This window comes from Ptychodera flava, chromosome 11 (genome assembly GCF_041260155.1).
Source record: "Ptychodera flava strain L36383 chromosome 11, AS_Pfla_20210202, whole genome shotgun sequence".
NCBI lineage: Eukaryota > Metazoa > Hemichordata > Enteropneusta > Ptychoderidae > Ptychodera > Ptychodera flava.
The window spans coordinates 7,224,522-7,238,809 of NC_091938.1; the positions used below are offsets into that span (position 1 = coordinate 7,224,522).

A 14,288-nucleotide genomic window follows, 5' to 3' on the forward strand; every position below is an offset into this window, starting at 1 on the left:
CAGCGAAGTCCTTCGACTTAAACCCGCTTACGTAGTCTAGGTAAGCAAAATAATATATCCGGTGATTGTATACCGAATGAAGGCGTGGAAATGCTTTAGTTGGCAACACAAACGCATTGGAGGTAGAGAGCTTGCGTGACAAGTTCATTCTACAAGTGTTTTAATCACCATATGACCTATATAAGTACTCTGCTTATTTGAATGCGTTTTAAAATTTAACAACATTCGGTACAACATCAGTTGGTTCGATATGGGTTTAAAAGTGTGCAAAAGACCAAATTTTCAATAAAAGTAAAAATGCCCCTTTCAATTTTTGCAGTAAAAAGGAGAGTGTCCATCGATGCTTTCACTGTAAGGACAGATAGTACACGTGCATGCTGTACCGTACAGTTTAGGTCTATGGCTGTTTTATTTCGATCAGGCATAGAGCACATCTGCGGGCTTTCAAAATGTCTTGAAAGCATCCGAGAATGTCAAGAATTCTCACGCCGATTTGTTGAAGAAGACTAAGCAATGCTTAATCTTCTGAAGTTGACTTCAACAGCACCTTCGCATAATAGAGTCAACGCTTTTTTTTCATTGAGCGAACGACACCCCTACGCTATGTCGTTTGGCTGTTGTGCTGCTCATAGAAATGACAGCGCCTAGAACGGCCTTCTTGCATTGCGCTACGTCATGTTAGAGTATACGTCAGTAGTTTCCCACAGAGACACTACTTGACACTGTTTTTCTTCTGTCCGAAGTACAAAGTACCCTCATTTCAATTTGAGTGAGGGAAAAAGCGCTCTGTTTTCAGTGAGGCACTGATAGGCAAAAGAGGCGTATTTCTGTGTTTTCACTTTGTTCGAAAAGCCCATTCATCCGAACCCTTTATGCCTTGTGAATAAGGGCGACAACGGGCTATATGCCTGCAGAATGGGACAAGCGGTCCCGAACACTGGCCCCGGACAACGACTTGAACCAGCAGCGCGGGTCAATCAATGTATACCACTGTATGTAACCCAGGTGTGGCGTAACATGGTATCGTCACAGAGCTCAGACCCGGGGCTCAGACCAGCGTGGTCTGCGCGCAGAACCATCATGGCATCTTTATGGCCATCTTGTATTTCAAAGACATTAAGGCGAAACCAAGGTAACAGACTGTCTGGATCGTTACGCAGGTACAGACCGGCAAACGCCTTAAGAAGGCAACTATTAAGTTTTAAGAAGACTATAGGCAATAACTAAAGACTTTAAAAAAGCTCTTTCACTTGAGTAGGAGTAAAAATATATTAACCGGCGGCGAAAATCATTACAGAACTCATAAGTAGAATTCCTATTTTACACTTTATCGCTGGTTTTGGCACATTCGCAAGTTGTACCCATTCAGCAGTAGAGCTATTTCTGACTTAAAATTGTTATAAAAAAGAAAAAAAATAAGGTCGTTGAAAAATAATGATTGCGATACGAAATTAGTCGCAAACGGCTGACCTGATTTATGTATTAATATATTTTGAAACAGCAACGCATTAGTAGAGACACGTTTGTGTTTTTAAGCAAAGAGAGAAGATATAAGGTGGGGGGGGGGGGGTGCTACTGTCAATGTTTTCAAGCTGACCGACTAAACGGTGCAATAGTAGTGCTACGTGCAGATCCACAGCCTCCTGTACTGAAGGACCGTGTCAATGGAGATTTATTGGTTACCAAAACAAGCGAGTAAATTAGGAGATCCCACTTGACGTGCCTCCTGCCAAACATGCAGCGGAATGTAGGGTTACAGTTTTTGAAATTCCGGTGAACACCTCCACATGTGCGCCTTGAAAAATGAAATAGAGCGGTGAAGAGTGGAATGGGAGCCTCGTTTTCCGGCACTCTTTCCACGAAAGCGCGCTGGGACGAGCTTATCAATTTGATCTGTTTACTGTTGGAATGTCTAAAGTACGATCGGCTACAGCCAATGCGATAATTTTAACAGGCATCATAAGGAGTCACGAATACCTAACATTATTGTACATAATTCATTAAGCAGAATTAGAAGCTTACTTTTAATGTGTTTTTCAATTGTTTCTCCGCTGTTTGTGAAATACAGTGACAGGTTCTTCTTAAAAAGTGACCAAATAGAAAATGCCTATAGTTGATATTTGATTTTATTGTTATAAAAAATTTGGATAATGTACGCAAAATGCCAATGAATCTGTTGTGTTAGTGTGGCTAATACTCAGTATTCCGCCACATTTGACGATAGTTCACGGTACCTCTATAACGGACCGTGGATAGTTGAAGAAAACCCCTTCCCTATCGGTAGTATAAAAACTCCGTATAAAGACACAGACCCTACCTGTAATAACCTCTTAGCCGGCTTATTTCGCGACATTTATGAATACAAGAGCATTAATCGAACTCGGAATTTCCTCGGACCCGCCCGGGTTTCCCTGCTTTTAAGATGATGTCAGAAATTAAAGTGAGCGGGACTACCTTGGAATAAAAGCACCCATTCTCTGAACCCCATTATGTGTTTGTAATTGTCCTGTGCTGTAGTAGTCCAATCGGACAAATCTAATGAGGGGGTCCATTGTTGTGTGACGAGTTATTCCATGCGTATAGTTATTGTTGACTCTTGTGGTTTCTAAAGGCGTTTGTTCACATGTCAAGGGGATGATAAGTGGGTTTTACTTTAACCTCCAAATTACAATTTTCCCCCTTTTGGTTTGGATCCATGAATCCAAGCGGTTTCCTAGGTACGCGATGAATGGAATGGTGGTATTAAGACAAGCTGATAAACACAAGTGCGCAACGACCCGGGGAAAACAATGCACTTCCGTGCGTAAGTCAGGATGTTTTTAGTTTTTTAGTAGTTGGCGTTTGCGAGTTCGCGTAATCGCGTATGGGTTTACGAAGATCGAAACCACTAGAAATAATTCTTCTCAAGCAAAGAATACAGCACTGACTGACAGTTCTTAACCGTCATTGACTCGCCGAGCGTTCAATCATGAAATGTGATGTGGTATGATATTGTCTGATACAGATATATCTCACGAGCGTTTTTTAAATCGCGGCTCGTTAATGAAATTACTAGATCTGAAATGATTGAATATGTACTTCTACATGTTAATATATACTACCGTGGCTTCAAAGGACGATTTTTGAAACCGAAAACATCGCAAACCCTCCAATACTTATTTCCATCAAGACAAACGACAAGATCGAATTTGTCTGTCGTCGTGCAGTGTGTAAACTCCGCGATGTAAAGGTACAGCAGCCCAGACCGGCCAATAGCCATAAGTTTTGGTGATTTTTTTTCACTATTTTTGTTTTTAATGTTGAGTGTCAACTAGTGTTTCTTGTTCTACTCTCCAAAGCCTGTCAAGATATACATTGTTGAGCTTGTCAACTCAGTCTGTACATGTGTACACTGCATTGTTGATGATCAGTTAATTCTGGTCCGGACTAGAATTCAAATGTAAAAAATAATATTGCATTTTACATATTTAAACGCTGTGTTGATAAGCTAAATAGCTTACACATGCTTAATGGAAAAGAACAAGAACTTGCAAATGACAAACTAAACAAAAATAGTGAAAAATATCATCAAAAGTTACATCTTTTGGCTCTTAAAGAATTATTGATGTATGTAACATATAATTCGAGGAGAAGACATTATGTTGTCTTTCCTGTACGGGTACGTTTGGCGCCATTTCTGTTGACAGATGACAAGAGGGGGAGTGGACGAGCCAACTTTTCAACGACTGCGAACAAGTATGTTTGGGGTTACTTACCAGTCGACCTGCCTCGTTATTGTGCAAATTGACAAGGGTCTTTACGTCACTCCGCCGCCTATCCTGCGCGTCCATAAACTCTTTAGACTTCTGGTAGCCGAATTCGATGTTATCCGCACATCCGCCCCATTCCCACGAGCCATTGGAGCTGATCTGACCGACCATACTGTTGTCACAGCCGCACTGCAGCAGCTCGCCCATGGAACATGCCTGTGTCACTGCGTACGTCACTCCGGCCGACGTGACAGCGCATACGAAGGCAGTTTCTCTGATGTCTGTTTGAGATAGAGAGGGAAAAGAGAATAGTAAGGTCATCCTATCTTCATCAAGGTCGCTCCATCACTGTTGTCTTCATTAACTGTCTATACACCTTAGTGTTCAGCGTTGCCTTCTCCCATTCCGCTCACTATTAATATGGGCATTGCCTTCAACTTTTGATAGTTATTTCATGACTTTTGTTTTTAAAAAGTACATTTAACCTGTTTTCATCTTAAAGTAAGTTGAGATGCAAAAGACTAGTCTTGTCTACACATTAGGTTGTGCGCTACGTTGTGCAGTGTTGCATTTATGAATTCATATCCAAAATAAAATTAATTAATAAAGAAGACAACACGGGCATGCAAGTGTTGACAAGATGTGCACAACGCATCATTTGGTGGTTTGGGATCGGCGAAAGAAACTGTTGAACAATACAGTATAAACACCAAATACAAAAGTCAAAATAATTGAGTTTTCATCGATAACAAAAAACAAAACAAAACAAAAAACAAGTCGAAGGACAACAAAGAGCTCAACTTCGACACCGATCTGTAACTTTTCTGTAATATTGAGAGTGATTTAAACCGTCACCAGAAGGCGAAAGGTGCACATTCTTAAAACATTTGGCTCAAACTCAAATAAAATAGGTCACTTGGGCAAACCCTACCCTGGAGAGCGTTTGCATGTAGGAGTGTTTCAGCTCTTTAGCAAACCAGAAACAAAGTTTCCGTTCAATCTTACATGTATTATGTACGGTGGAACAAAACATAAAAGGATTGCATTTTACTCGTTACACATTTCTTGTAATTTCTGCAAAATGCGACGTGGCTGTCATCAAACTGCTGTTAAGAACATATCGGAGAATATAGGTAGCGTGCGTGGAACCTTAATCCACGGACGCCGACGGGTTTTGAATCGCGTAAAGACGCCTCCCATATGACATTGAATGACGCACAACAAATGCCCGCTTGATTAATCGTCCTGTAGATATTTTTAAACGTTCGGTATCGGGCAGGTCAGACCAAAGCCATCCAATACACACAAGCCACGCCATTCAGAATATTAAATCTGCCAGGATGATAAATTGGCCAGCCCGTGCCGGGGTGAATCCCGCTATCGAGCCAGGAACAATTAAATGATCATATTGGTGTCTGTATCACCGGTCAGACTAGATTATCCAGCAAGAATGATGGAAACAACGTGCCCTTTGCGACTTGTTAGTGAAAAAACAGCTCTATCGGAGAAAACAGTGCTGACAGGAAGGGCATTGATCCAAATCCTTACTGCAATCTACATATACCACTCACACATACACAATCCATCAGCGTTCATCCTTTTGGTGCACACTGTCTCGACAAGAGCCTAGTCTTTTTTTAAATCTTGGGCAGGATATTGAACCATAGACCCTAGTTTCAGGAGCCATGGTTTCGCGTATAAAATACGGATAAAAGATAAAAGTATATCGTATCTGTAAATACGTCATAACAAGAAGAGGGATAAAGTACATCGCTTGGTTCTGTACATACAGAGAGAATCGAGACTATATCAAGATGGAGTTACAATGAGCATGAGTGAAACCGACAGCGTGATGCGATGGCTGAAGATGAAACGGTAACGTACGTGAACGCACCAGCTAGAGATATTTTGGATGCAGTAACCCAGAAACCAAAGGTATAAATGGAGATAAACTCTCATCTCTTGTCGAGATGGTCATCGGAAGCTGAGAGGCTGACAATCTCTTAAGCAACTGTATTTATAACTGTCTTGTATAGACACTATCCCAGGTAAACAAATCCTACCGCTATGTTCGCGAAACGGACATGAACATGACTGGCAAGGTAAACAGAACGGGAGATGTATATCGAGGAGATGTAAATTTCACGATGAAAGGAGCAAACGGGAGGCGTGGCGTTCAGCCACTAATCTCATAGACGATGTTGACTTTGTTAACCACACCAGGCCAATGAAAACACGCGCGACTGTCCTATCTCCCTCTGAAAATAGCGTTGTCACTCTAGCGAGAAGCCCAAGCAACGGGGTTTAACGACTCTGGCACTGAGGTACACGGCGCAACCCTGTGCGAACAGGTTGATTCCAATAAAAGTTTGTACGACGTTGCATTTAAACTCAAAAGATTGAAAGCCACTCATCTTCACTAAGTGCCAGCTTCATGTTACAACGTAGGAGTGATGAACATATGGGGTTTTTGTAATGACTTTTCGACGTCCCATCAATCTGCTACCAGACATAATCAAACAGGATTCCAATGGCACTTAATGTGCAATTTATTGGTATTAAGGCGCTCAAATGGTTTAACAACGATACAAGCCGTCGGCGTCTTGACAGACTGGAATTTTCCTTTTTGGCAACTATGGCAAAGCTCTAAGTATGAGTAAGTCGCGGCAGGGTTAAAATAAGGAACGCTTCCCGTACTTCACCGGACACTCTCTGGTTACATCACAGCCCATATCGGAGCCAGGACAGACATGAAACGCGGGGTAAAAACCACAACTCGAGCTCGATACAACCCTCGTGCAAACACTTAAAACATCAAGAAAAGCGCAACTCCGTATGGCCATTGATAGGCGACTTTCCCATTAACACTGCCGGGGGACATTTGTCGGTCAAAAACAATCACGTGGCCTGGATAAGTTCGATTCGCGAAGTGCACGGAGAGTGGATGACGTCACAGGCATTAGCAGAAATCCGCTTCACAGCTGTCTTTAAAAAAACGGACGACATGTTAGAGCCGGTTGTCAGCCCGCCTTTCAGCGCTTTGACCGATTATATTCGACGCTGCCGAGGTTAAGCGACTGCCTCGCTTGGCGGCAACTGCCGACTCGAATACTAATTTTAAACCTGACAAACGAAGCGAAGGCCAAGCAATCTGAACTCACCAGACATAAATAAAATTATAACACATCATGGTAACCGGTGTAATCGCATTTTAACTGGCCATGGTCTTCTATTCATGCTGATTAGCAACGCCGTCAGAGCAACAGGTTCGAATTGAAATACTTAACTTTCTTTTTAAGTTATAAGAATTAATGGAGAAGGCGCCTCTCGAACAGATATTTGGACCATCGAGGTACAGGGGAGATCTCGCTTGTACCTCCGAGTTTGGACTTTCTAAAGTTCACAGTACTTTTTTGTAGACTACTGCTTGTCAGAACAAATTTTAAGCTAGTGGGGAAAGTAAAGGCTTGCTTTGTGAAAAGGGGTGAAAAATCCGCTTTCCCCATGGAGTTAAGCTAATTTGCGATTTCAAACATCGGCAAATTTCAGGTGATCGTTTTTCTCTAATCACAAAGTTTGCATGGCTATCCAAGATTGCTTTCGTCACCATGGTAAAAATCTTCAGCTTTCTCGAGTAAAGTTCTAGGAAAAGTAACTAATCGAAATAAATTATCCGGGAGATGAAAACAGCTTGTCGGCAACTACTGAGATATATGCGCAAGTATTTCGCATAAATAACTGATATTTCCTACACATATGACAGGCAAGAGATGAGCTAAAACGCAACATCGGAATGACATGTTTTTGCAACAAAGTCCAAACTAACGCGACATATTTGCTTGAAAGCGGACACATTTGCACAATTATAACTCAAATTTACCCGCGTGTATTTATTTACATGGGCATTTATGATTTATCAAATGGCCGTAAATCTTGGAGCCGGCTCTCTTTGGTGAACCCGAGGCGACGGGATACTTTTAGTCACTCTGAGACTAATGAGAGCGATTTATTCCCAAACTGGGTCGTCAGTGGAAATATATCAATTTCTGGACTCTAGCAAGAACGCTAGAGTTACTGCAAAGTAGAAAATATATCTCGATTTCTGTCTGGCATTGAATATAGATTATTCCTCACGTGAAAACAATGACGCACTAGAAGTACAACAGACAAACATAAATGATTAGTATTTCATGACTATAAAAGTCACAAAAGTTATTAGTTTAACATCTCGGAACGACAGATCTTTATTGGAAATCACGTGAAACTTAGAGAGTGTTATGAGTGTAGAATTTATATTTATATCCGTTTGAATAATCAAAATATCCAAACAAGTCAAGTGTTATTTTTAGGGCTCGGGGTCAAGTGCGTGTCGTCGGGGTCAGGGTTCCTACGAGATTGGGGTGAAAAACGAGATGAAAGCGAGAAATGTCGAAACACCAACCTTGCATGAGTATTTTGCCGAAACTCGATGTAGTGCAGTTCCATCTTCTGTTTTTGAATTGGTGTTGGCATTCCACCGTGCCCAGCTTCGTTCCTTTACTCACCTCCTCGACGATCTCCGGCTCCTTCCGGCAAATCTCCCGCGGTTTGCCAGACATCCGACGTGTTTTACGACATATTCTGTTAGGCTCGAGGTGCAAAGGATTTCCAACGGCCCTAAAAACACAAGAAGGAGAAAAAAAAGAAAACTGCTATTTTGTGATTCTAATCAAAGGACCAACAACAGTCGCCTTTTGTAATAGGTGACAGGAAATTGCCTCCTTAAATTGAAACTAGGGACGACGAAAATGCTCAAATGCAGAAAAGCCAATAAAGGGGCGAAATTGACAAGGTAGGATCTTTACCGGGCGTCATGGTAATTAAAGTGTTCCATGAAGGTGAAAACACATCGTGATCACAAACACACGGTGCAGATAAGAAGGTGAAGAAGGTATTGGGAAAACTCGACCAGCACATTGGCTTATACGGTTGCGTGGTACTGTCATGCCAACAAAGGATTGTTTTGATAGATTGCCCGGCGCTGCCAACAACACAACCGTTAAATGGGGGGAGGAAAATTGAAACACTCCCCGATGTGTCTCTGACGCAATCAATCCAATGAGATAGGGGTAAAAATCTGCGCCCTGCTTGAACTAAGCGGCAAAACTATACGCGGTGACAGAATGTTTTCCAGACCAGTTTTGCGCGTAAACGCCTCATAAAAGGACACAACATCACCATAAAACAAACGCTTTCTGATAAAGGTATCTAACTTTATTGCCGTAACCATTGTTTAAGTAAGATGCGCTCAGATGTGACAACTAGCAGACAAATAAGGCGTGGGCACAATTGGACATGCTTGATGTCGATTACCGGCTCACAAGATGTTCTATTTCGAGATACATTTGCGAAAAGAAGAAAAGAGTGTTTACTCCCCGACGATTGTGGATTGTCAATTTCACAGGTCAAGTGGGGATGTGATTAGACACACATCTATCCGATCACTTCACCCCTTGAAAACATTCACCTGCCCGTAATCATTTTTGTCACTGGGGGATCGATCAGCTTTGTGACAGTAAAGTTAATTTGGCCAAACATGATCTCTTTGCCACTACCTTTTCTACTGGAAGAATAGTATGTCCTCAATCAGCCTGGGCAACCCCTGAACCGCAATTCGTACGCGTCACTTCGGAAAAGAGTCGCCGGTCTTTTAAAACAAACGATCAGATAAACGTGCGACTGTTTTAAAGGCTGATGGAATAAGACAGAGCACTCCATCGCAAGTAACTTTAAACTCGATTTCATTCTCAGCGGACAACCGGTTCGGACGCACAGGAGCTTGTTTTACTCGGCCGTGTGCGTGCGTCGCGGCGTGTCAAAAAAAGAGGTGGTGATATTGAAATCGGCGACTCAAGTTGAATGGGGAAAAGTCATACTTGGTTACAATGCCTGTATAACTTTCGCTAGTCTGAACAATCACAAATGAAAGTCGGTACTTACCACCACAGACCGATTACATAGGCTGGAAAGAGGAGAAGAAGAAAGACGACGAGAAGTTGCGACCTGTGTTCCATGATGACCATACCATAACCACGAGGAGGGGAAGAAAGCCCTTACACAACACTTGATTTGGTGTTTTGGAGACTGATTAGAAACCTCGTGTCATTCCTCGACTGTGTGTGAAAACAGACAACTCATATAAATCTCAGTGCTTATTTACACGTTGCGCGTTTAGGTTTGTTTAGAAATGAAACAATATAAACAGACCGCTCGGACATGATTGGTCGGCGGTGAGCGCCTTTGTAACTGTACGCCAATTGGAAAAGTCGTTGCAGGAAGCCATGGGGGAGGGGGGGGGTCCTGGATCACCAAAACTGACCTGCCTACGATTTGATTCGTAAGAAGTAGCGCGAAGAGATGAAGACACTGTGAGCATGCTTCTGAGACTGTAATGTGTACTTTCGGTTGAAACGGGCGAGGGAGGATCTCTGAATATCGTGAACGTGTGTGTGTCTCCACTTGACAGGACATTATTCAAAACATGACTATTTAATGTATACATGAAAGTTCACGAGTCCGATTTAAAGAAATACTTTTGAGTTCATTTCATGAATCACGTGGTTACAAGACGTTTCCTGACCCACTTTGCAGAGTGATATATCGTTTCCATTTGCTCTACAGTCGATTTCTACCAATTTTTCTCGTTGAGTTACACGAGAAAATATTTTGTACAAGCATGGTGTACCAGCGCGTAACTCAGGCAAATCGTTTAGTTTACCGCTGAGCACCGGATGCGAGTTGTCAATTAGCGAAAAACATACCTCACGGCCCTGTTATTACACATTTCCATCATGGTCAATTCAAAAGACGGTTCGATGTCTTCAGTTTAATTCATTATATAATGTATCAATGACAGCATTGTTCCCGAGACTTTGATCACTGATTCGCCGCCGATCGAAAGTGCCAATCGCGGGGCGCATTGTCATGCTAATGCTGGCCCCCGTGCTATTGTCCGGTCGGAATGTGATGTGCTAAAGCAGATCGGGCCCTGGGTATGATACCGATTCCCATGCTTGCCACAAAGGACAACGGCTTCGACAAAAGGAGTTATCGCTTGATTAGGTAAACAGTCCATTGTCTGTAATTAAAACGACACCTTTGAAGCGAAATTGAAACGACACCGTTGAAACAAACAAGGTGCCATCGGCGGCCCTATTGGTGGCTCCCTCTCGCAGTGTCCGTGGTGATGACGACATTCCATGCATGTGGCGAGAGTTGGTGAGGGCTCAGAGCAGGTGTCGTTCACAATGGCACAACATTCGCACCATTTGCACGCACCTTCCCCGTTAACACTTTGTCGTCACATTGTGACTAGCTTGGATTAGTTACACCGGCTGGGGAAGTACTTAACTGAGTATCCCCCTTTTCGTATGTTGACACCCCTGCTCCACCCTTTCTCGGTTCGGCTCCTTCGTTTTTACCCTCTTGTCTCAATTTCAATAACAACGGAAATTGATAAATGCGAATCAGCAGTGAAAGCCGATCAAGGCGGCGTTGGCCGGAAAAACTGTGCAGATTTCGCGTCATCTGTCGAAATTCCACCCGGAGCTATTGGCGGGTTTAAAGAACGCTTTTTTGTCGCGGAGAAATGGAAAGGTCCCCCCTCTTTGACAAGACTTCTCTTTACCATAGAACCCCAAAACAGTCAGCCTCGGACTTTCTAAAGCTATTTGCACCCTATAACACTGACGAAATTGTACGCAAGACAGCACTGCTTGTAAACCGGGATGTTTCCTAATATGATGTAATGCCATCCTGCCTGAACATTACGAGGCTAAACATAGTGTAGACTCTCGCTGACTATCCGAATTGCTGACGCACTATCGTTTTAAGCGACTACGCGAACGTCAATGGGAAAGTGAAGTTCGCACCTGAGCAATGCTGACATCATGCAATTTTTTTTTCAAAAGAAAAACAAAAATTACGAGCCACACATGTGAGCTGCACTTATTTCCATCCGAATTATAAATTTTCTTTGAATTCATTTGAACGCGGCCGACGACCGGGCAGAAATGAGCATCGGAAGTCAACGACTTTGAATCGAGCTCGACAGACACACAAGCGGAACACCAGACGACTTTCTCGGTAACATCTATATATTCTGCCACCTCAGGCGCACCGGGTTAAATAAATGAAGACGGCAGAATACGGAGTGTTTGAATATTTCAGTCTCACTTTTGTCAGAATTAATCTTTTTCTTGGCGTCTGCGCGCAGTCTGCCAATTCCTCGAGTCTCGGTCCGATATTCCGAAGATGTCATTCGGCTAACAGGGTTCGGAGACTTTCTACACACCATTGATTGGAATGCAGAAAATTAATTACATTCTCGAAAAATGAGGTACTTCGAGGTTCTTGATCAATGAAACCGCGCCAGGGAATAACTGATTAGACATGAGAAAGAAGGGAGCGTAACAAATGAAGTAAATTAAATCAAAATTCATAGTATGAATACGATAATCCCGTTTTATTCTAAATTGAGAAATGCTCGGTTCCTTTGAAGTGTCACAAAAAGGGGAGGTACGTCAACCCTAATCGCTCCTGACATGTTGGGGACAAAGGTCTCTTCAAGGTGGTCTGGGAGAAACCGTTTTAGTTTCATCGTCGATCAGCAGACCGGAGTATCACTGCTAGAATGTCACGTGACCCGTGTTGATTGAAGAAAAGCGAGCATCTACTCTTGATGGGGATGGGAACGCTGTATCGAAGTCGGATCGCCAGTCAAATCGAGATCACCACAGGCGAAGATGCTTGTGGGAATCGTATATCGCGTTCAGGACGAAATCAAAATGGCGTTGACACAAACGAGAAAATTAAAGAAGAATGATAGAACTGGGAGTTAAAATCAATATTGAGAAGATGAAAGTGATATCTTATATGAAAAAAGGCAGGATCAAACAAAAGATTGCATAAATGTTAAAGTAACTATCTAATTAACGGATACTTACACCCGTTATCGATTTGAGACACTAATCTCGCTGTAACACATGACACAGGTGAATTCTTGAAACATGAAACACGTTTTATAGACATTTTACTGTAAGATCAACAGCTTTTCCAAGTGTTAATTCGTGTCAATCGCACGTCTTTAGTGTTTCAACTCTCATTCCATTCGAAGAATAAAATGATTACACAGAAAGAATAAATGATAAAAAAATAATTCTTACATGACCCCGCAGGCGTCGCCATCGACAGATGTTTCAGCAGTCCATCAAAATCACTTGACCTGGAATTTTCACAAAAGTTGTTGCCCAAGTCCCGATTGAGAGCGCGACACGCGAAGGGTTGTAAATTTCCAGTGCAATACACGGTGCACAGCACAGAGCGGAGGATGTATATTGTGTGCGGCGGCTGCGCGTCTAAGTCCGTTTCTCAAGCGTGGGCAAGAGAGACAGAGAGAGCGAGACGACCGTGGTGTCCGGAGCAATTGCAACATCCAGACCAGACGGGCGAACGATATGTAACTAATATGGCTAAGGTTAATTGAAAGAAGGGGGAATCACTTTCTTGACGAGTCTAGTGTATTCCCGCATGACACATAATCTCGGCATTTAACTCCATCACGGTCGGCATGGCAACGCCAGGCGTGGGGAATTAAGACCACTTGTCTTCTAACAGTGGTTTAAACTTTCCAGCGCGAGGAAATTGTCTTCCTGGCTGAAGAATTCGTATTTCATTAAGAATTTTGATTGAAGCTGGGTCTGTTGCCGTGCCCGTCTCGGCGGTCTGTCTTCTTCTTGCGTCAGAAGGAAACTCAAATTAAAAACTTTGAGAAGAGTGGAATACATCTAGGTCAACAGAACTCCATCACTAGCCCTGACTTTTTTCCACCCTCCATTGAAGAGCTATATTATCCGTCGATGCGAGGGTTCACTTGAACCTCGGCTTCTGCTCAGAAGTAACAGATTCACACTCACACGTCACGTGATGACGCAATACACATCAAAACCTGGCGCAGAATAAGTCACCGGCGGGTATTCTAATGTTGAACGCACATTCATACAAAAAATCTTCCTACACCTAGAAATATCTTTCAGCACGTAGAGGGAAAATGATGATCACGTGACTTACTCGAGTTTGTGTAAAGGGGAACGTTCTCTTCCGAGTCTGTGACGAAGTAAAGTAATCCCAACGGCGGAACACGGTCAGGAAACTTGCAAGTCGTCTCACAATTCAATATCTTACAGGCTTTGCTATAGACAGAACAAATGAAGATATAAATACGCGCGGCAGATAAAAGTGCTGATGGCGAAATGTATCCATTTTCTCCTCTCCTAATCTCCAAAGGTTTCCCGCGCAATCCAACCGCACGACTCAATTTTTATAAAATTCCTTTTTCAATCTGGCTGACGTCAGCAATTTGACAAGTCCTTAGATGACACAGTGCAGCAGGTGATGGGATGTGGACACTCACTTTGAATATCGCGCATGTGCGACCGGAATCTTTTTTAGTATTTTCTGTGGACGGCACCAATTTTTTGTCAAACTTTCAGACCGATAATC

General features: G+C 42.7%; 1 protein-coding gene across 2 annotated transcripts in view; it reads right to left on the minus strand.

Moving 5' to 3' along the window:
* LOC139143398 (protein Wnt-6-like) overlaps nt 1-13,243 on the minus strand; it is a 29,509-nt gene extending 16,266 nt beyond the window's left edge. Inside the window, exons 1-4 of one of the 2 annotated variants that reach the window (XM_070713694.1) lie at nt 12,953-13,243; nt 9,729-9,901; nt 8,191-8,405; nt 3,756-4,030 (exon numbers count right to left, since the gene is read on the minus strand). In XM_070713694.1, coding sequence (XP_070569795.1) covers nt 3,756-4,030; nt 8,191-8,405; nt 9,729-9,811 — 573 coding nt within the window. In that variant the 5' untranslated portion in view covers nt 9,812-9,901; nt 12,953-13,243. Of the gene's footprint in view, nt 1-3,755; nt 4,031-8,190; nt 8,406-9,728; nt 9,955-12,952 lie in introns of those variants that run through there. The other variant, XM_070713693.1, reaches the window with a different exon arrangement.
* Between the last annotated feature and the right edge of the window lie 1,045 nt (nt 13,244-14,288).